Source organism: Mauremys reevesii, linkage group 1, assembly GCF_016161935.1.
Source record: "Mauremys reevesii isolate NIE-2019 linkage group 1, ASM1616193v1, whole genome shotgun sequence".
NCBI lineage: Eukaryota > Metazoa > Chordata > Testudines > Geoemydidae > Mauremys > Mauremys reevesii.
Window position 1 is genome coordinate 275,449,958 of NC_052623.1, and position 26,313 is coordinate 275,476,270.

The 26,313-nt window shown below is 39.6% G+C and overlaps 1 protein-coding gene across 1 annotated transcript in view; it reads right to left on the bottom strand.

The window, feature by feature from the left end:
• Positions 1-3,011: 3,011 nt before the first annotated feature.
• The window catches only part of SCYL2 (SCY1 like pseudokinase 2), a 55,710-nt gene continuing 32,408 nt past the window's right edge, over positions 3,012-26,313 (bottom strand). The window contains exons 10-18 of the mRNA XM_039494776.1: positions 25,904-26,026; positions 24,604-24,717; positions 19,198-19,330; positions 15,575-15,693; positions 13,857-13,957; positions 12,459-12,525; positions 12,236-12,325; positions 10,516-10,635; positions 3,012-7,261 (exon numbers count right to left, since the gene is read on the bottom strand). Coding sequence (XP_039350710.1) covers positions 6,611-7,261; positions 10,516-10,635; positions 12,236-12,325; positions 12,459-12,525; positions 13,857-13,957; positions 15,575-15,693; positions 19,198-19,330; positions 24,604-24,717; positions 25,904-26,026 — 1,518 coding nt within the window. The 3' untranslated portion in view covers positions 3,012-6,610. The remainder of the gene's footprint in view (positions 7,262-10,515; positions 10,636-12,235; positions 12,326-12,458; positions 12,526-13,856; positions 13,958-15,574; positions 15,694-19,197; positions 19,331-24,603; positions 24,718-25,903; positions 26,027-26,313) is intronic.

A 26,313-nucleotide genomic window follows, 5' to 3' on the forward strand; every position in this document is an offset into this window, starting at 1 on the left:
CCAGCAAGTTTAACACCAGTCTCGGAGACCCCATTAAAATGAGGACACTACCCACAGTTTGAGAACCACCGAGTAGTCTGATTGCCTGCATAACATAGGCCATAGAACTTTTCCAAAATACTTCCTAGAGCATATCCTTTAGAAAAACATCTAATCTCAATTTTAAAACTGTGAATGATGGAGAGTCCACCATGATCCTTGGTAAATTGTTCCAATGGTTAATTACCCACACTTAAAAATTTACAGCTGATTTCCCATCTGAATTTGTCTAGCTTCAACTTCCAGCCATTGGATTGTTATAGACTGAAGACCCCATTATCAAGTAGTTTCCCCCCCTGTAGGCACTTAGAGCCTGTAATGAAGTCACCTCTTAAACTTTCTCCTTGTTAAGCTAAATAGATTGAATTTACTGAGTCTCTAGAAAGCATGTTTTCTAATCCAATTTATTAACATCCTTCTTGAATTGCGGACATCAGAGTTGAACACAATATATCAGCAGTGGTTGCAGCTGTATGTTTAGGGCTTGTCTACACAACAGGAGAAGAGAGGTTTTTCCTGAGGGCCGATTGAAAAGCCAGGGATTGTATACGTGAGAAGCAGAAAGCCACCAGACAAAGCCAGGAGACAGCCAGAGAAGCCCTGGGAGGAAGCCACTGAGTGAGATTTTATTGCACAGTGTGCTGGCTGGAAAGAGGCTTGGAACTGTAAGCAATCAAATGGGCTCGTTTGTTTCCACTGTGTTTAGGGAAATAGGACATTGCTGGTACAATCCTGTTATTTATAAAGAATATACTCAAATACCTGGACTTTCATTAATTTCTCCTGATATCAGAAAGAACCCCCAAGGACCCAAATACTGGCTAACTGCTCAGATCAAAAGGAGCTACAATATCAACAGAAATTTTGCATTGGGAAGACAGACGACAGAATATGGCCCTTATTAATACGCAGTGATGGCGAGAGGAGACAGAAAAATTAAATGCTAATTTTTAGGTTTTAATATTCGTGAATGTTTTCCAAAGATTGGCTGTGATTCTTCAAACTTCTTTTCTGGCTCTTTGCTGAAACTCATGATGTCCATTCTGTGCATGTGTGCAACATGTGCTCCACATCCACAGATGCCTCAGCAGCAACCACGTGAAGGAAAACTGAATCCAGGACTAATCATTCCGTGGTTTAATTATGCCCTTCTTATTGGATCAATGGCAGTGCAAACAGAAACGTGATAATTAAAGTTTTCCACATAGGTTAGCGTTGCTTGCTTTTATGGAATGCTGGGAATAAAAATATTCACTTTTACTTCCAACATGAAAATATGAAAAATTCATTTATTTTAGTAAGCAACCTTGTTCAGATTTCAAAACTACACCATTTTCATTCACAGTACAAAGTGGTATGAATTTCTTTAAACTCTCATTGTGCATTTTACATTTTTTAAGATTACTGATCTAAAAGTTGATACAAGAATAAATTTATTGAAGAACGGATGTCCAATAAACCAAAATACAATGTCATGCTATGTCAGTTCTGCTGATCGTGAATTGCAGCTGACACTATAGTAACATCACTTTACACACTTGAGAATTTTAATGCTTTACACTCTAAACATAAAACTGCCACTAAATACAGACTGTACAATTAGACAAGTAAACAAATACTCTATTAAATATCTTGCCCAAGGCCTGAGTTCCCTATAATACATTAAAGCAGTTTCGATTTACAACTTCAAGCCTGAAGATCTGTACAGTGGTTAGAACAGCCTGAAATTTAGCACTTATGAGAACAAACCACTTCCAATTCAATATCGGGGACCCACTTATTCTATTGATTTTTGTTTCCAGGACTGGAATGATAAGGGGACTTGGGGGTATTAATCCTAGTCTCTAATGTCTCATGCGACTTCCTTGTACATCAGTCAAATCCTATTGGAATGAGAGGTACAAAGCAGAATCTCATTGCAAATCAGATAATTTGGGAGAATTTACCCGGAAAGCTGTTTCAAAACAGAAATTATCAGTAAATAAAATTAATCTCACACTGCAGAGAACAAATATAAAATGGACACCGGATTACACACACACACACACACACACACAAACATTTTTACAGGGCATTTCTTTAACCTTGAACTGCACAAGCCAATCAACTCAAAAACACCCACAAAGAAGTTACTTCTGAAGTCCGACTGAGATCAAGTGTTCATAAGCTTATTTTAGGAAGAAACTCTATTCCCTTTCTGCTGCAATTCAGGTAGATATAGACATACTAAACACATTTACACACACAAATCATAACACAAAGAAAATCATCCTTTTTCCACATAGAAGATGGGTGAAATTTGACTTCAATCTAAACTCTCACATTTCATTTTTGTTCTCACTGTGAAATGTAACCAAGACAAGTGGTATCATGGCATCTAAATACACGTACGTACAAAGCATGATACAAAAATCAGCAAATGCATCTTTCCCTTGCCATATTTTTGTTTCTTACTTAAAAAGACAAACGCAGTATTTAAGAAAGCTCCAAAACAGTAACGTGTCACAACAGTGTAGGTCACTAGGAAGACAAGACTTAAAGAAAAAACTGTTTCAATACAGAAATTGAAATATGTGACACCTATTTGTCCAAAGACCAAGCCTGCTGAGCCTCAGTGTAAAGTACCTGTACTGTCAAACCCCTCAAGACCCTGGTACCCCAAGGTCACACCTGTTTTGTTCACGTTACCACATCTTCCCTCCCTCATGATAACCAACTGTGCCCCCAATAGTCAACTGATACCCTACCCACCCCCGCAATGAAATCTGCCCTCCTTTTCAATAATGGATGCTCAGTACCTTTTTGCAAGGCTCTGATGCTACTACCCTTCTGCATATGCAAGAAGTCCTTGGTCTTCCACATAGGCAACTCCACTCCATATCCTCCACCCTTATGGGAAAAGCAGCAGCTCTGTTCCCCTCCTCCACTCTTGGATTCCCGAAAAAGATATCAGCTCAGGAGCTACTCAGCTCCCTCCCTCCCAGGAAAGGAGTCGGCAGTTCCATGGCCCCCCCTCAGCTCACTTGTCCAGGCAAACTTTCTATCAGCCCTAGTCGAGCAGGTTCTTCAAGCCGCTAAATACTGTGGCCCCATTGAAAAGGCTAATTTGTGTTACTGATTTTGTTTGTTTTTCACAGAATTCTCCAGACTTTAGAGTACAAAAGGGTCTGAGCCAGAAGCCTATGAATAGGCTTATAGTCACTAATTTATACTGCATGGCAGAACAGCAGGAGGACAACTAATGCTCGCACACAGAGGAAATGCATCTATATTTCCCCAGTGTTTATATTTTGTCTTACACTAAAAAAGTGGCAGTGAAGTGGATCAAAGGGAAACTTGCTCCCTTATCCCTTTTTTGCTTTGATATATTCACTCCAGTTTTCAGTTCTAACAAATACGAGTTACAACACACCTGGACTGCAATCCTTGACTAAGAGCCAGACCCACACAGAACTCTACTGCAGTCAATGGAGGTCTGATCGCATAGATGTAAGTGCAGGATTGGGGCGTTACATAAACAAATGTACTTGATGCATGCAATGTTTGCACATATTTTTAAGGTTCATTTCAGCGTGAAGGGCAGAAACGTAAAACCTGCATTAATTGTTCAAGACAACACAACACCATTAATTTTACAGTGCATGATTATTTTGGTGATACAAATATAAATATTTTCTACACATTGCCTACAGCTAATATCAATTTCAAAGCAAATTTCCATTCCATTTGAGGGCTAAATGCATGGAGAGAAAAAAATAGCAGATACAGAAAATAAAGAAGGGGCAGTATAGGTGTGACCCATCTTCCCGACTTACCTCTGAACCCATGGAATTCCCTCCTTTACTAGGAAAATGGCAGGCCTGAGGCATGGCCATCTTCTGTAACATTGTCTCTGTATTTCTCCCCTATCCTTTCCCTAATACCTCTGCAGATTCCAGATATATATCTTACTGCTGATCCAGTAGTATTAACTTAGACTGCATGATATACTACTATCTGCAGTTCAACCCATCATTGTGGCTTGGGGGTGAGCAAAAGCACCTGGAGATAGAGTCAGCTTCGTAAACAATCCCTCTTGTTACAGAGCCCAAGAAGCATTACGTAGGCATAGAACTCTGGATTTTGGATGCTATGCCTCATTTCACAGGGAAACAAATTTTGCACCAAAGTGCTGCACAAAAAAAATTCCAAATTATTCAAGCCAGACAGAAACATTTATCCAGTATATTACCTCTTGTACAATCTTTCTCTCTCTCGAAAATAAACCCTTCAGGGCATAAAAATAGTTTACAAAGAACTACCCTATATACTTGGAATTGGAGATTGGCCCAACTAAAATCATGGACCCAAAATTCCAAATTTTTCAACTGTCCCCCCTCTCTCTAATAGGCTGAACCAAAATCCTAATGCCCTGAATGCCCCCCAACTCTATGTGTGGGACGGTCACGAGCACAGGAGTGGTCAAAACCCAGATTAGAATTTTTTGGTTTGAGTGCATCTCTTCCATGGATGACAGATTTTACAACAAGCTATATTAACAGTGGTCATTTTTTAACACTGTTTTATTTCCCACATAATTCAGGAGAATGCAGACTCAAGTAATTCTTCAAAGTTTTGCCTTAGATTGCCCTAATAAAGTACATCTCGCAGAAATCAGATGTGCAAGTTGATTTATATAAAAAAAGACATTAGGATCACCCACAGTATAGAATGTCATTAACCATATATGTATCGAAAACGTTTAGTAGTCCTAGTATCGCATTTAAATTATGCTGCTAATTCAATGTAACCTACAATATCTACCAAAAATATCAACAGCACATACAATGTGCGTTTAAAATTTTTTTTTTCCCCCACTGGTCCCAGATATTTTAAAACAAAAGGACTAAGGCAGTAGCTATAATACACAGGTATTTTAAAAAGATTCATTTTAACGTTTTTACTGCTTAAAACTGTGGAAATATAATTTAACAAAGTACAAGTCACATTTACAGCATAAGGCCCTTTGGTTTCTTAAGCAGCAACTGAAAGAACAATTTCATCAGCGAAAGGCTTTGAAAAATAAAGTACAAGTTTTCTATAAAAAAAAGTGAACTAGTTCTTTCCTTCTCAAAATAGTCAGTCTTCTAAATAGTCTTCTAAATATTACACAAGAAGGTTCCTGAATTTCCTAGGAAAGAGTTAAAAACAAACTGTAGTAACTGTCAGACAAAAGATTCTATCATGGGCAAGCTGAACATCTACCTGTTTGGAAGCAGAAGAAACTACTGCTTAAATTTTTGGAGAACTTTATTAAATTTGGAGCAATACATTAAAAGGATTTAGTTATCTAGTCACCAAATCTAGTGCTTACAGTTTTGCTTTTGAGAATTCACTTCATATGCATTTGTCCTTCATAAGAGTTTGGCAGAAAAAAAATCTGAGTAATTGTTTATTTTAAATCAAGGCAATCATGGCAGACTGCTTTTTCACATAACTATACACAGCACTAGTTTTGAGCAGTCCTCTTCAGTCTCCTCTAATATATATAGAAAATGTTAAGTGACCAAAATGTTTCCATGTAACTATGCAAGCTATATCCAATTTTGAGGCAGATCGTCTTAGCCACTAAAACACAGAAATATTTCACTTACAATATACATGATTGACTAAGTTACCCACCATGTTTTAAGCAGGATTTAGAAAGGCTTAACATCAATGGTACACGGCTCTTGCTCTGGTGCTGAAAATCGGGAATCAAAAATCATGAAGCAAGTTATAATCTAGCATGACTATTGGAGCAGTGCTTTTCTGTGTCCTAAACTGGATATTGCTTAGGAGTTAATATCACAATTTCACCCCCCAAAATCTCCATTCTGTTTTAATGAGAATTAGAATGATCACCATTATCACTTTACTCTTGTTGAACACTACTGCTGTATTAACCCTTCTTACTCTCTAACGAGATAAAGTGAAAGCCAAAACATTTCCCTTCAAAACCTTAGTCTCTTATACATGATTAGAGACATTTTCATTCAACATGGCTAAAAAAAACTAGACAATTGGATGCAGTGTAATCCCATGGTGTGTCATAGTACAACTCAGGGTCATACCAAATTTATGCTGTCCAAATCAATACCACATCAGGATTTAGCACACATTGAACAGAGACTTGCATATTGTGGGGGCACTAAACAATATAAATTAGCTTATTACAACTTAACCATTTTTGTTCAATTTGCGTAAAACTACACAAATCCAAAAGCTATTTGGAACAAATCTCTGAACAATTATGAAATATTTAGCTTCTGCTTTTGTGCATGGATGTATGCAGATTGATGTACACTGACTTAAAACCCTGAAGTTGGGGGAAAAGGTCCAAGATTATTTATCACATAAGACAACTTGACAATTATGAGATTCTATTGCATTACCAGGTCAGCCTGAAAACAAAATCTTTTTCCAGTACAAGTCTTTATTTTGCTAGGTGGAAAGTTTCCCCAAGTCAAATTTTTACCAATCATACAAAGATGTTAATCAGCTTACCCATCATTCAAATTGTATCAATCTTTGAAAAAGAAAGCAAAACATTTTACCCAAAAAGATCTTTTAAGTCATTGCTAGCTGAGCTGCTGTTTGTCATGGTGTTTGTTGGCTGTGCAAAGTTCTGAGGGTTAAAGAAAGGATTACCCTGCATACCAAAACCAGGTTGTCCTAGAGCGTTCATCTGTGGTCCCAAAACAGAACTGCTTGCACCCGGGGAACCTTGAGGCGGTACAAATTGAGTAAGCCACTGGTTTGGTTTTTGTTGTGACAATTGGTTCATACTAACTTTGGGTTTTTGAGGACCAAAAAGACTATCTAAAGCAGACATGTCTGGGGATCTGTTGTGTTGTGTCGGCTGTGAGATTCCAGAGGTAGCACTCACAGGGCTGTAGTTTGGCACGTTGGCAGTTGGTACCATGTTCATCTTGGTCATTCCAGTTGCAGCTGGACTACTGAAGAAATTCTGGTTTGTAGTACCTGCCCCAAGGCTGAATCCAGAAGTCTGAAATCCCATATTAGTATTTAGTCCATTTGCTATGTTTCTCTTTGTGCTGTCAACAGGTGATAAAAATCCCATTCCAACACCCATAGATGGGACAGAAGAGAAGCTACTTGAAGAAGCAACTTTAGGTTTGCTGATGGAATGGCTGGTCAAAGACGACATATTATCTATCAAGGTATCTGTCAAGTCCTTTGTCTGCAAAACATACAAGTGTAGTTACATGCTTTTGATGCTTACAGACACACAAACACCACTTTATTACATTGCTTCTGCAGTTAAGATACAGGTGGCACTCTTTTAAACCCCAATTTTCAGAAGCTGAAATTAATTCTATTCCATGTTTCACTCAAACTTGGCATAAAAGTTAATTTCTTTACCTTATACAAGGACAATTTGGTTATTTTGGTATTCAGGTGTTTGAGTTGTTCCACAGATTTGGCATCCGAGTCTGGCAAATATTGTTTTTCTAAACTAACACTTTTAAGACTGCTTGAGAAGAATTTTCAGCACAGCTTGAGAGAACTGAACACAATTGATTCCATTAAAGTCAAAGTGAGTCACATGACTAAATACTCACACAGTATCATGCTGAAAAATCTCTCTATGAAATATGTGCACTGAGATCCTTTGATATTTTGAAGAAGATGCACTAAGCATATGTTCAGTAAATCAATATTCTATACTATAAATTACACATTTTCTACATATATGGGTCTAAATTTAGCCTTCACATGTATGTACAACTCTTGCTGAGGTCACTGAAAGTTGCATGCTCCTATCTGAGGACAGGCATTTTGTCCTCTTCAAAATGTATTGGGCTGCACCAATATATATATTGGTCTGAAATCATAAAAGTTGCACAGAGACTTCAAATATGAAGAATAACTAAGATGTGGTTTTATGGTCTTTAACCATAGGTAAAGGAGCGCTGACACCCATTGCTGTAAATATGGGAGACATTCACTGATCGGCAAAGTGGGTATACTCAGATTAAAGGGTGTAAAAAAACAAGTCCATCCTAGTTTAGTGCTGCACAGAAAGGTTTTCAACAACAACAACAACATTATTTTTCATTTTGTAATAGAGTGAGAAGGAAAAAATCATTTTTCCCCCCCACTACCTTCTCCTCCCCACTTGCCCCACAGGAAGGTGTGTGGAGAAAGACAGACAGACAGACAGACAAAGTCTTCTCCCTTCTTTTCCCCCTCTCTGCGTTCCTTCCCTCCCCCATTTTAGAAAAAAAGGGGAAGGAAACAAGTCCTCCTGCCCCAAGTTTTTCCACGACCAACCCTACTTTGAACAGAGTTTAAATTAATCTCACATAAAAGGCAAAGCCACGTTTAAGTGAAATTACTGTAATGAGATCTATCAAACTTTTAAAGAAAACTAAGGTACACAAAATATTTACATTAATATGTAAATCATGTTCTGACTATCCCACCAAAGTGAAGAAAAGGTTGCTGTAATATTCTTAAAGCAAGATAGTAGCCAGAAAACATCTTTTGTGTGTATCTACCATCAACAGCCGCCACAAACAAATCAATGTAACTTTTTCAAATATCAACACTGCAAGCTCCTCTTGTATCTAAAAATCAAGCTGGATTTTTTCCCTCTGTTGTACATAACCAGACAACAACAAATTAACTTTCTGGAGTCATGTGAACTGACAGAGGATGAAACAGCACCCCAGAACAGACTCCCCAAGCCAGAACCAGGATGAGAATGGGACCCCAACTCCGGGACCATGAATATTCTTCCAGGAGATACTGAAAGCACCCAGGAACCAGATTTCTGTGCCAGAAAAGGCTTTCACAATCCCTCAGGACATCAGTGATCAGGAGCGGATTTACCATGAAATAAACCATGCGGTGGCATGGGGCCCCCAACGACAAGGTGCTCCCAAAAATGCAGGACAAATATCTGACAACCTGCCCCCAAATCCCAGCTGGCGGTGCAGCAGTGCTCAGGCAGGGAGGTTGCTTGCATGCGGTGGCCGGTGGCCCCACGCCGCTCCTGGAAGCGGACGGCTGCTGGCACATCTCTGTGCGCCCGTGGCCTGGGAGGCAACTCCGCGTGCTGCCCCTGCCCGCGCACAGAGACCCGCAGTCCCCTCCCCACCAAGGGGCACACAGAGATGTGCCAGCAGCAAGGCTAAGGCAGCTCCCTGCCTGCTCTGCCTCCCTCCCTCTGTGCCACTTCGCTTCACTCCCGTAAGCAGCCAGCATGTGGGTGTGGGTGTGTGTGTCCTGCCCCCGCCCCGAGCACCGACTCCGCAGCTCCCAGTGGCTGGGAACTGTGGCCAATGGGAGCTGTGGGGGTGGCACCTGCGAGCAGCAGTGCGCGGAGACCCACTGCCGCCCCCCACCCCTCCTGTCGCCTAGGAGCCGCTGCCGGAGGGATGTGTGTGCTGGTCGCTTTGGGAGCCATGCTTCCCAAGGTAAGCACCGCCCCCGTCCCGCACCCCAACCCCCTGCCCCAGCCCAGAGCCTGCACCCCAACTTTCTCCCAGAGCCCACCCCCCACAGCCCCTTCTGCCCAATCAAGGTACCTCACTTTATTTTCATTTACTTCCCATTACTTATAATATAGGAGGAGTATGAAGAAAAAAAAGAATGAAAAATAGGGGGGAGAGACATAAGAGAGAATGTTCTTTTTCTTGGCTGAGTCCCAAGGGGTAGGGGGTGCACCTGAAAATGAAGCTGCGCATAGGACACCACTAACTCTAAATCTGCCACTGTCAGTGATCTCATCAGGCTTTGCTTCTGTAGGCTCAACTCCAGGAATTCTTTCCTTTATTGAGTGACTATTTGCTCCAATCTCATCTTCATCAGAACCCCTCTGATGCCAGCCTTGCTCTACCTACCCTCCATGCTCCTTGCCCTTCTGTCCTCTCTCTTTCCTAATCACCTTTTTGATCCTTTATCCTTAAATATCTCCCATCCTTCTATCTCTTCTCCTATTCTTCATACTTGCTAACTCATTTCCTCCTACCTTACACAGACATAACTTGAAAAAAGGTGTAATGAACAGCATGCAAACCACCACTCTGCTTTGCTTATGTGCTGCATTCCTGTCCTCCTCTCTCCCTTTATCTTTATCTATTTAGGCTGTAAGCTCTTTGGAGCAGAGACTGTCTTCCTGCAAGCTTGTATTGTAACTAGAATAATGGGACTCCAAATCATGTTGCCGCCTCTGGACACTACTGTGTCATAAATAATAAATACTATTAATATTGCTATTGAGGCACTAGGCAGAAAATAACACAATTTGTTATTATTTAGCTACATTGACTCTATAGTATTGACACCACTGAAAAGGGGGAGTGGGGAATGTCAGTAAATCAAGAAGGTACGACATAGAAAATGATCACTTTTATAACACATACAGTACTTGCAAGGAGGTAGGGGCAAGGTTACCGTGGAAACTGTTCAGTAAAGATCTTTTCTCACCTGTTTGACTGGAGCTGTGATTGTGTGTGACTGAGGCTTAAGTGGTTGCTGGTTTTTCAATTTTTGTGCCTGTTCTTGTTCTTTTGCTAACTTTTGCTTCTCTTCAAGTGTAAGTGACACCTTTAAAACAAAAAGTATTAGCATTAACATTGGATAGTATGTCTCATGACTAGTTACCTAATTTATAGTATATTAAATATAAATGACAGTCCTAGCTATTTAATGATACAGTACATACTTTTTATTCCAAAAATAAACTTCATTTCAAAACTGGCTAATGTTGCTAAGTGACAAAAACTTATCACAAAAACGTATCACATTTAGAAAACCCAAGTAGTTAAAAAGCAAGGAAATGAATTGTTAAGGATATCATAAAATTAACACTGCTCACATAATTTCTTAATGAGTATAAAGAAATGGCTATTTCATTACAACACAGCTGCCTTACCTCTGACCCATAATTTGCTGGGTTTTAAAAAAATCAACATATTTTATGTAGGTATTCTCATGTATTGGTTGAAATAGAAATATCAGCTAATATAATCTGACAAAAAAAATTTGTGAAGTCATTGTAATTGGTGTTTCTTGGAAGAACTGGTGTTTCTTGAGAATAATGTATGTTTAATCTGATGATAAAATCTAAACTACTAATTTACTGTAAAATTATGTTTGTATCTGTGGATTGCAGAGGTGAAAGTAAACCGGTACGGAGTACCGGTAAAAAAAGGTGCAGCAGCGTACCGGCAAATAAGTAGAGCACTGAGTACTGTCTTACTTTCACCTCTTTTGGCTGAATAAAAAACAGTTTAAACTCAAAGCTAATAAAAGCTTGGAAAGGGAAAACTCACTGTCACATTCATTTCTCTCCTCCCTCCTCCTCCAGTCAGGCTGCCGACATGGCTAGGCTCCGTGTTCCCCCAACCCCTCGCACTCAGCAGAGGCTGCAGCGGCTCCCCTCTAAATTGCAGAAGGGAGCAGGGGGACTGGCTGAAGGAGAAGCCTCCCCAGGATGCCTGCTGCTTGCATAGGAACAGTTTAAATTTAGCTGTTCACTCCCTGGTTCAACCCATGGGATTAGGGGCCATTTCTAGTATCCTTGTTAATTTCACTCACAGTTGGCGGGGGAGGAGGGGGTGAGACCAAGGCATGGGTAGAATAGAACAGGCATTTGGCTGCACAGCTTAAATCCAGAGCTAATAAAAGCCAGTGGAAGGGGAAAAGTCACTGTCACATTGGTTTCTCTCCTCCCCTCTACCCTCTAGCCCCAACAACTATGAGTGAAATTAACAAGGATGCCAGAAATGGCTCCTAATCCCATGGGTTGAACCAGGGAGTGAACAGCTGAGTTTAAACTGTTCCTATGCAGGCAGCAGGCGTCCTGGGCAGTTTTGTTGGTGGTGAAGTAGGAAAGAAACTAGTTGATAATATTACTTGCTGCCTATACTGCTGGTGTCACAAACAATGTCAGTTTTCAGTAAAACTGTTTCAAAGAGACTCAGGAACATAATGAAGAATTTAAACATTTCTCAATGTTCCTCACCATGTGGACATTCAGAATGCAGTGCTGAGCAAAACTGGTCAGTTGTATTTTAATGTTTAAAGAAAATATGATAGGTGCTTACATGCATACTTTTTCGTACAACACAGGCCTTTGGCTTCCAACACATTTGCCTTTTACACAAGGTATCTGCATAACAAAACACCTTCAGAAAGAGCTTACCTTTTTCTGTTTTGATGACAATCCATTTTCTTTATTATCTGATCCACTAGTTGGAACGTCATTTCCAGTACTGTTAAACACCTTGTCAATCTGTTTAAATTGAAAAAGATTATCCATGAACAATTTTAAATTTTGTAATTTATGATAAAGATAAACCAAATATTTCAGAGATAATTTCAAATTTGATGCCTGTGTGTAGCCAATGCAAAATGTTGTCTCTTACCTGATTACCTGTACTATTAGATTTTGACTCTTCAGATACGTTCATTTGATTAGTTATATCCAAAGACCTGTAGTACAGAGTACAAATATTACAAAAAGATGGCTCCCAGTCAAAGCAATGACCCTAATTCAGCAAAGTTCATAATTCTAAAGAGAATTAACAAAGAAAACTTTTCTTATCACAACACTGTTGTATTTAGAGTGAGCACGCATGCATGAGACAGATTAGAAAAGGCAGTATTTAAAATTGTAGTGAGTTATTTAAGGCCAATTTCAAATACTCTTTGTTTCTCTCCTAAACAGGAGTAGATATGTATAGCTAGTTTAGCTTAATTTGATTTAAACCCATGGTAAATCCCATACAATATCCCTAGAGCAGTGGTCCCCAACGCAGTGCCCGCGGGCGCCATGGTGCCCGCATACTGGCCAGCAGATGAGCATCCGCCGAAATGCCGCCGACAAGCTGCGTCATCCAGAGGCATCGCTGATGAAATCGGCGGCGACGCCTATTGACATTGCTGCTTGTCAGCGGAATTTCGGCAGATGCTAGTCCGCCGCCATGGTCCTCTGTGGCTTGTCGTCTGGCGCCCGCCAGACGAAAAAGGTTGGGGACCACTGCCCTAGAGTCTTCAGTAAGTTTTGTTTTTGAAAGAACTCAATTTTTCTCCAATGTAATTTTTCAGTCCTCAACTATTACTGAAAACCAACTGTTTAAATATATTTTCATATTCCAGAACTATATTAAATAATGGAGCTCTATAGTGGATTACCATATTGCATGAAGAGGCTAAGAAACTGAAGAAAAAAATCTGACAAAAATGTTTTATTTTTATTACAACACTTTGCAGTAAGTGTACAGTATTATATTTTATAAAACTAATTAATTTTTAGTTACAATACAAGACCTCAATACAGGACTCAAATCTTTGCTGAGAAAGTGGTGGTGGGGGGGGGGGGTGAGATAAGACTGCCCATTTGTGAGAGAGTGATCAATGACTGTATGACTGAAGGCTCTACTGCAGGGATCGGCAACCTTTGGCACGCGGCTCGCCAGGGTAAGCACCCTGGAGGGCCGGGCCGGTTTGTTTACCTGCCATGTCCACAGGTTCAGCCGATCGCGGCTCCCACTGGCCGCAGTTCGCCGCTCCAGGTCAATGGGGGCTGCAGGAAGCGGCATGGGCCAAGGGATGTGCTGGCCGTCGCTTTCCGCAGCTCCGTGGCCGAACCTGCGGATGCGGTAGGTAAACAAACCGGCCCGGCCCGCCAAAGTGCTTACCCTGGTGAGCTGCATGCCAAAGGTTGCCGATCCCTGCTCTACTGCATGTGCTGCTACAGCTAGAGATGTTTCACATTTGCTCATACAGGTGGAACTGAGATGCATTACAACACACACACTTACTTTTGCTGTTCTTGCATAATATGAAGTTGTTCAAGTTTGGTCTTATGTTCAACCTCCAATCTACTAAGCATCTCTTTTATGACAGAAATGAAGGAATTGAACTATAAAGGAAATGGGTGAAAAGTTAAGATTTGCATTGTGATGGTAAATATATAAAAAAATGCATTGTGTTCTAACATCATTTATTGCTAGAAATCCAGTTATATAGAACTTTAAACAACTGTTCAGTATGTTAATAAAACCTATGTTAGGTATGCACAGATACAGTAATTTTTCTAAAAGCCTGTTAAGTTTATCTGGTTTTGCTACTTTGCATGCGGTATACCCCCACTACGAGCAGAGTAATGTGGTGCTGAAACTGAAATACATCACAGCAAGTAGCCAGTGACAGGGTCTCTCAAGCAGCTCCAAGTAAAAGATTGGGTGTTACTTAGCCAATTTACTTTCTAAAAATTTCCTCTTAGGAATTCACCTTTTTTTTTTTTTTTTTACAGCAATATATTTGCATTGCTACACTACTGGCAACACTTGTAAACAAAGCTGCAAGTGGAAACATTAAGAATGCATTCTAGCTTTTGATTTGTATTGTATTAATATTAGGTGGTTAATTACATTACCAGGACATTTAGAAGACCTTGCAATACACCTCTACCCCGACATAACGCGACCCGATATAACACAAATTTGGATATAACACAGTAAAGCAGCGCTCCGGGGGGGGGATGGAGGGGCTGCACACTCCGGTGGATCAAAGCAAGTTTGATATAACGTGGTTTCACCTATAACACGGGAGCTAAGAAATTTTACCGAGGACAGCATTATATCAGGGTAGAGGTGTATTACTCCATGGCCCTTTTGTTTCTGATGCTTTGATTAAATCCCATTACATTTTGTCCTGATTATTTTTGTGGCATATTTGAATGGTATCATATGTTTGCTAATGTAAAATTTTCCAACAGCCTTGTAAAGTTAATCTTGTTTAAATATTTCCATAGTGTTTATTATAGTCTACATCCATCATCTGCAAACTCAGACAAGTTTTTCGTCAGTCTCTTGATTAAATCATTGTCTATAGTGTAAAAACAACAGATGAGCAGAAGGAGTATGGATCAGGGAAGTGACATGCTGACTTCAGTTCCTCTATTTTTAGTCCCACAGTTTGAAATATTTACTTACTTTTTTGAGTGCTGACATTATGGCTAGAAAACCAGAAATGCTCTAAAATGCCAGAAAGTAAATGTAGGTCTTTTAGATGTTATTCTGAACTACATACTCTCTCATGCGTCTATTAACTATAAGTCAAGACTATCAGCTGACAATTTCTTACATTTGAAGATATGTAATTCAGTTACTAAGCTATACTGGATTTTATTGGCAAATATTAGTGAAAATATTCTAGGATAAACTTTAATTTAAGATAGAGTGAGAGGAAAACTGAAGATCTAGTGATAACTAATGGATGCAACATGTTTAAAGATGAAAACATCACATTTAGAATCTTAAATTAGAATTACTGACCAGATCCACTATACAAACACTGCTCTTTAAGCTGATCAATTCTGACAGGATCACTGGAAGCCTTTATCATTGTTTATAGTCACATTGAAATGCACTAACATATAAACTATTTTGTCAGAGAACTATGTTAATTTTGTATTTCCTTCTAGACCAGCTCATTAGGTAAAAGTGTGCAAAAACAATTAAAACGGTGTTCGTACCTGATTGAGATTAAGATTGTTCTCAATACTAAGAGGAATAAGATGCGGCAATACTTTTCCCGCAAGTTGTTCTTTGGTAATTCCCAACTTCTTATGAGTAAATGTACATTTGTAAATACCTGGTATAGAAGGTTAAAATAGCAAGATCGGTAGTTTAGTAGTTAATATTGTGAATGAGCTCCAAGAAAACTATACATACTATACGTACTGATAATAAAACTGAACAGAGGACTCAAAAGTCAGAGTACCAGGGAAAAATCTGTACATAAAGAAACTGATTCATTTGCAACTAAACACAAAACTAGAAAAAACAAAAGGTGAAGGACTGAAGTATTGAAATCCAGTGTAATCTGGGCACAAAAAGACAGGGTTTCCTAACAGGGGCAGCATTTCAGTTTTTGGTGGTGGTGGTGGAGGAGATGGGGACTTTAACCATGATTCCAGGGGCTATTTAGGCACCTGAAAACTCTAGGATTTGTGGGGGGGTTTTGGGCAGATAACTTAGAAGTTAGCTGATAGGAGCACTGTATCTAATTCCTATATATAAAAAAGAAATAAATATTAGACCCACTCAGCTCTAATACTAACATGTTCTCACACCTTGTGTCAAGTCACTTAAGAGACACTGGTTAGATTTAAAAAAATTAATATATAGTCTTACTTTGTTACTAACTCTTGAATACAATTGAAACAATTGTGGAAAAAATCTAGATTACTTCCTATCACTTTTTTGCAGTTCACCAAGCTTGGAATAGATCATTTAACTTTGGAAACAACCTACTAGGCCAAGGCCCTACGAGTTTATACTGCACGTGCCTTGGGCTCTAGGGGTTCTACTTCCATTTAAAGGCTAGTTACTTTCCAGAAGGCTCTTAAACACAACACTATATAACACTACCGTGATTGAGTTGCAGTTCTCACAGGAGAATATGTAAAACCAAACACCAAGAAAAATCCACATTTTAAAGTTGAGAAAAAAATTGAGACTTCTGAGGTATATCAGGGCCACTGCAGGCAGGAAAAGAAAATAAACAGGCACAAGAACTCTGGGCAACTCTTCCTCTTGAAAGGAAGTTGGAGAGTCAAACCTTCTAGTCCTCATCCAGTAAAACTTCTATTGCCACCAGTGCCTCCACTCACAGATATTAACATGTGCTTAATAACTACACACTTCATACTTAAATATCTAACCCATCTTATCCAGGGCTACACATTTAATACACATTGTCTCAGGGACTACGTTTTCTGGCATATTCTGAACACTGCTGAGCACACACATGGTCCACAGTGAATAATACAAAATCAATGTCATAATAATAGTCAACTTTTTTGACTCTGTGGATGCAATTTCTGTTCTTTGTTCTGGAATTGGCCTGAATACAGCTGAAACCCTAAGAATTTGAGGCATAAACACATCTGATACTTATGACACTTTTTGATTCCTTCCTTTTCTTGAACTCAGAACAAAAAATGACAAAACAAAATGTTTTTTCTTTAAAATGTAAAACCGCACAGCAGTCATTGCTCTACAACCCAGCATGGGGCAGAACCTGTCACCCCTTGGGAGTTGAGTGATCTCCACTCATCTGACTCTCATTCTCCATCCTTCCTGACCTCAGTGCTGTTTTTCATGCTGTCAACCATGACATCCATCCCAATCACCTGGGACCATTTGCCTCTTCTGTATAATGGGGATAACAACAGCACTGTTCTACCTCACGAGGGGCTGTGAGGAGAACTAGGCGCTCAGATACTATGGTGATGGGACCACATAAGTACCACAGGTAGAGTGGGAACTTCTCTATACCACTGCTATCCATTCCCTTGGGTTTTGGGCCCTTCTTTTCACCTATGCCCCCAAATCTCCCCCCTTTCCGAATGTAACCTTGGCTCCAAGGGCTTGGCTATGTTCTCTCTAAAACAACCCCTCCTCCTTCCCACCCACCCACTTTCCCAGGGACCCTTGTTTTACAGGCTAAACTTCCAGATCCTTAATTTAATCACCAGCCCTTTCTTATCTTTAATCACCCTGCCTCTGTAAATAAAATACTGACTCTCTGCCCCACAGGCACCTCTCCACTGTAGAACTTACATTTCACACTAACTCAGGGGTGAAAATAACATAAAAGGCTTACCAGTACAGAGGCCCAGCTCTGGGCCCCCGGAAGGGGCAGGGCCTCGGGCAGAAGGGGCGGGGTGGGGGGGTCAGCCTCCTACAGCCAGCCCTTCAGTGCTGCCTGGCCCATGCCCCCTGGGGCTCCAGCAGCAATTTAAAGGGTCTGGGGCTCCGGCCACTGCGGCGGTAGCAGTGGCCGGTCGCCCTGGGCCCTTCTAAATCACTGGGCCCTGGGGCAGCTGCCCCTCTTGTCCTTAGGGTCCCTATTGGCAGGGCCGCCGACAGCGGGGATCAAAAGAGGCAGCGACATTAAAGCGCTGTCGTCAGCTGTGTTCTGGTGGCCTGTTCTGGTGGCCACTTCTTACCAGTATGTTGTACTGGCCCACTTTCACCTCTGTTCTAATTGCAGTTAAGAGCTCCACTTGAGAGCTTGCACACCTCCCGTACAGAACTTGGGGGGGAAGGGTTCCCAGCCCCCCTCAAATGGTACCTTGACTTCCTAACATTCAGAACAGAAGAAAGGAGTAACTGGGTGGCTCAAGGTAACTTCTTGTGGCTGTTGAACCCAAGTGACACCCATATACTGAGAGTTCATGACCTGCTCTTGGCAACCGTGAAAGTGTTGTGGTCTACTTGCTTTCTGGAGGGGTTCCTTCTGGAAGCTTTGACCTGTATTAATCAAGAGGTCTGACTACATAATCCAAGAGGTCTGCACAGTTTATTTCTGCACACCACTCCAAAATTAAGGAGTTATTCTCCACGGTGTCTGAGCAGAGCTTGGGCACAGTGCAGATGGGATATCAACAGGGAGAGAATTATGACTCCTTTATTCTCAGCCAGCCAAGATCAGTCATAGCTGAGCTTCATTGTATGCCCCTCTAGATATGCCCCTGCTCACTTGCCCCCTCCCCTTGCTGGGGGATATAAGTGGTGGAGCCACCCATGGCAATGGAGATTCCCCTCTGAAGAGGAGGAATTCTCCTGGGACATTTTCCAGTCATTTTCAGCTCATTTTGTGTAACCTAAGTGTCACAAAGTAAACTTGGTGGATCAAAGAACCCAGCCCATTAGCATCCAGAAAGAAACTGCTTAAGAGAAATGCAACTGGGCGGTGTAAGGGGATTCTTTACTGGACAGCAAAGCTATTTGGAAAGTCAGATTTTACAGTTTAACTACTGAAGAGGAAACAGAGGTGACAGTGATCTATAGTGCTCTCAGGCAGATTCAGATAGCCCCTGCAGCTGTGGAAACCAAAGGACCCATAGAAGCTCCATAGGTCAACAGCTGTGGAGAATACTTGTGGCTGAACTGAGCCCATAGACTACAAATACATCTAATAGAGAACAGAGGAGCACTGGGAATACAAAAAGGAAATCTCTGAGAAGTCCAAAACAGCTAATAGGCTTTTACATAAATTGTTAGCTATGAAACACATACAGCACTACCAATATGCCATATAGAGATTACAACAAAACCGTAACAACAAGGGAAATTAAATATTCATTACCTAAAATTCCCATAAGCACTGCAGGTTCCTTAGATGGAATTTGTTGTAGAAAGGGTAGAATGTCATCAAGTACAAACCACTTATCCAAATATTCCAAAATCTTTCCTAAGCACACTAAGGAGTTCACACGGACCTATTAAATATGTAACAGAAGTTAAGTAACATCTCTAACCTCTATTTTTGACTAAAAATTAACATTTTGAAAGACATGAATATTAAATCTTTATAAAAACAGATTAAATACAAAAATCTTAAGTTCTATTTTAACAAAAGTGTTAAGACAAAGACTAAAATAACTGGACAAACTACATTTTTACAAGATTGAAACAGACAGAACCCAAAGTCCTCTAATAGAGTTATGATTAAACATTATTGTAAAAATAATATCTTGAACCACAGAATCACAGAAACGTTGGGCTAGAAGGGACCTTGAGACGTCATCAAGTCCAGCCGCCATGCTAGAACGGGACCAAGTAAACCTAGACCATCCCTGATAGGTGTTTGTCCAACCAGTTCTTAAAAGCCTTCCACAACCTCTCTTGGAAGCCTATTCCACTGCTTAACTACTCTTAGAGTTAATATGTTTTCCTAATACGTATACTAAATCTCCCTTGCTGCAGATTAAGCCCATCACTTCTTGTCCTCCTTTCAGTGGACATGGAGAACAATTGATCACAGTCCTCTTTGTAACAGCCTTTAACGTGTAAGGTTATGCATTTAGGGATGACTAACAGGAATTTTAGTTATGAGCTGGGGATGCACCAGTTGGAAGTAACGGAAGAGGAGAAGGACCTCGGAGTCCTGGTTGATCGCAGGATGACTATGAGTCAGCAATGTGATGTGGCCGTTAAAAAAGCTAATGCGGTCTTGGGATGCATTAGGCGAGGTATTTCTAGTAGAGATAAGGAGGTGCTAGTCCCGTTATACAAGGCGTTGGTGAGACCTCATTTGGAGTACTGTGTGCAGTTTTGGTCTCCCATGTTTAAGAAGGATGAATTCAAACTGGAACGGGTACAAAGAAGGGCCACTAGAATGATCCGAGGAATGGAAAGCCTGTCGTATGAAAGGAAACTTGAGGAGCTCGGTTTTTCCTTAACCAAAAGAAGGTTGAGAGGAGATATGATTGCTCTCTTTAAATATATCAGAGGGATAAATACCAGGGAGGGAGAGGAATTATTTCAGCTCTGTATTAATGTGGACACGAGAACAAATGGATATAAATTGGCAGTCGGGAAGTTTAGGCTTGAAATTAGACGAAGGTTTCTAACCATCAGGGGAGTGAAATTCTGGAACAGCCTACCGAGGGAAACAGTGGGGGCGAAGGACCTCTCTGGCTTTAAGATTAAGCTTGATAAGTTTATGGAGGGAATGGTTTGACAGGATAACGTGACTTAGTCAATAGGTCAATAACGTGCGACCACTGGTAATTAGTACCGAGGGTCAATGTTGGGATATTGAAAGTCTTTTTCCTGAGTGTCTGGCTGGAGAGTCTTGCCCACATGCTCGGGGTTCAGCTGATCGCCATATTTGGGGTCGGGAAGGAATTTTCCTCCAGGGTAGATTGGCAGTGGCCCTGGAGGTTTTTCGCCTTCCTCAGCAGCATGGGGCAGGGGTCGCTTGCTGGAGGATTATCTGCTACTTGAAGTCTTTAAATCAGGATTTGGGGACTTCAACAGCTGAGTCAAGGGAGAGAATTATTTCAGGAGTGGGTGGGTCAGCTTTTGTGGCCTGCATTTTGCGGGAGGTCAGACTAGATGATCATAATGGTCCCTTCTGATCTTAAGTTCTATGATTCTATGTCTGAAGACAATTATTAAGGTCCCCACTTCAGTCTTCTTTTCTCAAAACTAAACATGCCTGGGTTTTTTTAACCTTTCCTCATAGGTCAGGTTTTCTAAACCTTTTCTCACTTTATTGTTCTTCACTGGATTTTCTCCAATTTGTTCACATCTTTCCTAAAGTGTGGCACCCAGAACTGGATGCTATACTCCATCTGAGGCCTCAACAGTGCCAAGCAGAACACAACAGTCACCTCCCATGTCTTACATACAACATTCCTGTTAATATACCTCAAAATATTAGCTTTCATTCCACAACTGCATCACATTGTCGACTCATGGTCAATTTGTGCTCCACTATAACCTCCTCATCCTTTTCAGCAGTCCTATTACCTCACAAATTATTCCCCATTTTGTAGTTGCGCATATGATATTTCCTTCCTAAGTGAAATACTTGGACTTGTCTTTATTGAATTTCTTTTTTGAATTGTAGATTTCTGACTAATTCTCCAATTTGTCCATGTTGCATTTTGTAAGCACATTTTCTGCTCCATTATTCAAGTCATTAATGAAAATACTGAATAGTACTGGAACCCAGGATTGACTCTCCAGTGGGACTCCCCTACATATCCCCTCCCAGTTTGACAGTGAATCGCTGATAACTACTCTGAGAATGGTCTTTCAAACAGCTGTGCACCCACCGTATAGTAATTTCATCTAGTCACATTTCCCAAGTTTGCTTATAAGAATGTAATTTGAGACTGTGTCAAAAGACATACTAAAAATCAAGATACATCATGTCTACTGCTTCTCTCCTGCACCTCAACCCAACCACTAGGTCATTTACCCTGTCAAAAGAAGAAAGTAGATTTTTAGCCTGATTTGTTTTTGACAAATCCATTCATCCACCCACCTTATTTTATTCTAGGTGCTTACAAACTGATTGTATAATAATTTGTTTCAGTATCTTTCCAGGTATCAAGGTTTGGCTGACTGGATTCCCTGTCCTCTTTACTCCCCCTTTTAAAGATAGGTACTCTCTGTTTGCCCTTCTCCAAGTCTTTTAGGACCTCACCCATCCTCTATGAGTGTTCAAAGATAATTACTAATGGTTCAGAGATTTCTTCAGCTAGTCCCTGAAGTACCTTAAGATTAATTTTATCAGGTCCCGCTGACTTGAATGCATCTAATTTATCTAAATATTCTTTAACTGGTTCATTCCCTATTTTGGCTTGCGTTCCTTCCTGCTTCTTGTTAATATTAATTGTGTTGAGTATCCAGTCAGCATTAAGATAGGCATTAAACAACTCAGCCATCTTGATGTCATCAGTTCTTAGCTCTCCTTCCCCGCTAAGTAGAGAACTTACACTTTCCTTCATCTTTCTCTTGCTCCTAATGCATTTCAATAAGCTCTTCTTATTGCCTTTTTTGTTCCTTTCTAGGTGTAACTCATTTTGTGTGGCCTTTCTGATTTTGTTCCTACATCCTTATGCTATTTTTTTTGTACTACTTCTTATCAATTCATCCATGTTTCCACTTTTTGTGGATTTCCATTTTGATTTTCAAGTCATCCAAGAGCTTCTGATGGAGCCATATTGCCTCTTACTATTCTTCCTATCTTTCCTTCGCATTGGGATAACTTGCAGTTATGCCTTTAATAAAATCTCCTAGAGAAACTGCAAACTCTTCGGAACTTCTGTATCCCTTAGATTTTCTTCTCTTAGGACCTTACCTACCAATTCTCTGAGTTTGTTAAAGTTTACTTTTTTGAAGTTCAGTCTTCTTAATCTGTTGCTCTCACTCCTTCCTTTCCTTACAATCTTAAAATCTATCATTTCATGATCATTTGCACCAAAATTGCCTTTCACCTTCAGATTCATATCCAATTCCTCCTGTTGGTCACAATCAAGTCTAATATGGCTGTCTCCCTCATTACTACTTCCACTTTCTGAAACAAAAACTTGTCCCCAATTCATTCCAAGAACTTGTTGGAAATTGTGTTTTGCCTTATTACTTTTCAATAGATGTGTGGGTGAAGTCCCCCATTACTACCAGGTCTTGTGTTTTGAATATTTTCATGTTCCATGCAGTGTATATTCTCCACAACCCATTTGTTTTGCTGAAATGTCAGAACAAGTTTATTTTAATTTCCAGTACTAAACATAACCTGCTTGGGGAAAAACAACACATTGAAAACCTTCCATTTTGCAAGAGACCAATTCTAATATTAGCTCTTTTCCATTATAAAAAATTTAGAGTAGGAACATATAGACTGTACAACTCTTCAGTACAGTTCATCAACATGTGTTTGATATAGTCTCCCAACAGAAAGTGTATTAGAATTAAACTAATTCTACACTTGATACTATACACTAGACAAACGATGATAGAATTTAGTGTTCTGTTGTGATATTGCCTTTGCAGAGATCATGAACAATACACTCTTGCTGTAGTTTACTAAATTAAGCAGATGTCACTTAAAGTGATACAGAACCATAAGTGGTGCAACTCACAATGTAGAAACTGGAGGAACCTGCAGTATCCTGCAGGACTCCTTCCCACACATCACACCTTATGTCTTGGATTTCCTCAAAGAATAAGGGTACATCTATACTGCCCGCCGGATGTGTCCGATGCATCGGGGATCGATTTATCGAGTCTCATCTAGACGCGATAAATCGATCACCGAATCGACACTCGTACTCCACCTCGGCAGGAGGAGTAAGAGGAGTCGACGGGGGAGCCGCAGCGGTCGACTCGCTGCCATGAGGATGGCCAGGTAAGTCGAACTAAGATACTTCAACTTCAGCTACATGAATAGCATAGCTGAAGTTGCATATCTTAGTTTGAAAACCCCACCCCCCCAAGACATTTCCCATGGTTGCTAAGATGACTTAAACACTGCTGCTTTGCTTCAAAAAACCTTTTCTGAACATAAATAAGGCTCAAACAAATGTTAATAAAGACAGGATTTTTTTTTTATAACTGGTGTCTAAAAGTTAGGATCCTAAGTCCATATTTAGGTACTTATGTTACTTGATGGGTACTTCATTTTGAAAAATATCTCCATTCTAATCAGAGAATCAAATAAGGCTTAATGCAACTCAAAAAGTATGTGTGAAATCTACTTAACTGAAATGGCATATTACTTTATCAAACAGACTCAACTCTGAATGCAAGAATACCTAATCACTCCAATTATTCACATTTTTGACAGGAATTGGGGGGAGAAACCCAGAAAATTACTTTGAAAAAGTTTATATAATTCATATCAAGGAGCACTAGACAATTACTTTTCACATTAGCTAGAGTTTTCATATAACAAAAAGAAGTATACAAAGGAAAATCCAGAATAGTTCTTTTTAAAAACACAAAAGAAAGTTTTGCATCACTGAAACACAAGTGATTGCATATTGGTTACTGAACAAACGGCAATACTTTTAGAAAAACCTGAAGAGAATGCACAGTATCATGGTAGGGGTTGCTCTGTTTTCTGAACAAGGCTCTTGTTTTCCTGCAGCATGTTGATAATAATTAAAGCAACAACAAAAAAGCCAAAATTACCTGAGCACTATTTTAATGTTTTGGGAGTAGGGGATGGAGAGATCAAGAACATTAGTTTACTTACAGCAAGAGAGGAAGTTTGCAAACATGCATTTTTAATTCTTGGTATTAATGCATTTTTCATTGATGGGTAGTCTATTAGGTTGGCAAATGTAGGAATTATGTTAAGGCAAAGTTCCTGTAAATAAACAAACATAGGAGTTTTTTAAAACCTCACTTTACAGTAAAATTAGTAATGTGTGTATTTTATAAAAATACACACACACACGTACTGTTCAGAGCAAAAATACAATATTAGTTAAATTCTCAATACATCCTCTTCAAACAAACAATAAACGTGGTCACCTAATTGATCCATAACTTATTTTTAAAAAGCTAAAACTTCAAATAATCTGATTTACTAAAAATATGTTTTTATATTATTGATACATCATTCAGTTACTACTACTACATGCTATATTAAAGTAAACCACACTGGTGGTACTACTACTACTACTACTACTAATAAAGCATAATTTGAGGATTCATGCCTGGGAAGTGCTTTGAATGGAAAGAGCTACATTTGTATCATAACTACAAAATATCTGGATCAAAAAATGTCTTATATTTTCACAAAGCAGCACTTTACAGAGAGCTAGTTTTTAAATCACAGAAAATCAAAGAATTAAAATATATTTCACTTGATTTGTTACATGAAAATTAAATTCACATCAACATATGTGACAGCACCTAAAATGCCACCTGACTACTATAAAAAGTGTCTCCGCAGTAAAGAAATATCCAATTATAATAATTACTTAGACTAAATGATGAATAGTAACACTAACCTAAGATATAGAGACAGGTTAATTTAACTCCAGTTATCCAAAATTCTAGTTAAGCCACAGGTCAGTTACTTTCCCCCATGATTTCTAAGCTTTGCCGGGCTGGAGCCCCCATTTATCCAAGGATTTGGTGGAGACTTCTGGATAACTGGTGTTTGGCAGTACATAAAAAGTAAATTCCAAAAGGCAAAAGACAAAGCAATAAAAGATCCATTAAATACTTATTTAGGCAACAGGCCTGAGCAGAAAGTGTCACTGTGCTTGACAAAATGTTTCATACACTGGAAAACAGTGAATAAACAACATTTGGCATGATTAGGTGAACATCCATGTTTTATTAACTGATCTCTCTAGTCAGGAGGGAGAAAGTCCAACAACACACTCTGGAATTAATGCATAATCCTTCAGGTATGTTGCACAAGTTTTAACGTCCTCTTCTACGGCGAGAAAAGTTGTAGGGTATACATAATTTGACAGTATCCCTTCACAGCAAAGAGGAAAGTTTTATACACTATTAAAGAAAAACCATAGTTACTACACCTGAATTTGAATTGAAGGTGCTTCTAAAGCTCTGTAAACCATTGGAAGGACACTATTCTTTATTTCATCTGGTGGAGTCTTGGTTAGGAGCAAGTCCATTTTTTGCAAGAAAATCAACAAAATCTATAAAACAAGATGACAAAATGTTATGAATACCACAGATTTTAATTCTGCAACATTACACTTTCAATTTGAAGTTTATTATAGCAATATAGTTTGGAAACATTAAAAAAGCTTTCTTATAACAGAGTCAATGGTATTTACACTCACCATGTTGCTAGCCTGAAGGCATGGAAGATAAAAAGACACTTAGACATGTTATTGCATTTTTGAAACAGCAAATAAAAATTAAAACAAATATACTGACCTTTAAAAAAAAAAATAACAAGGCTTATGGACTTTTGTTTTAT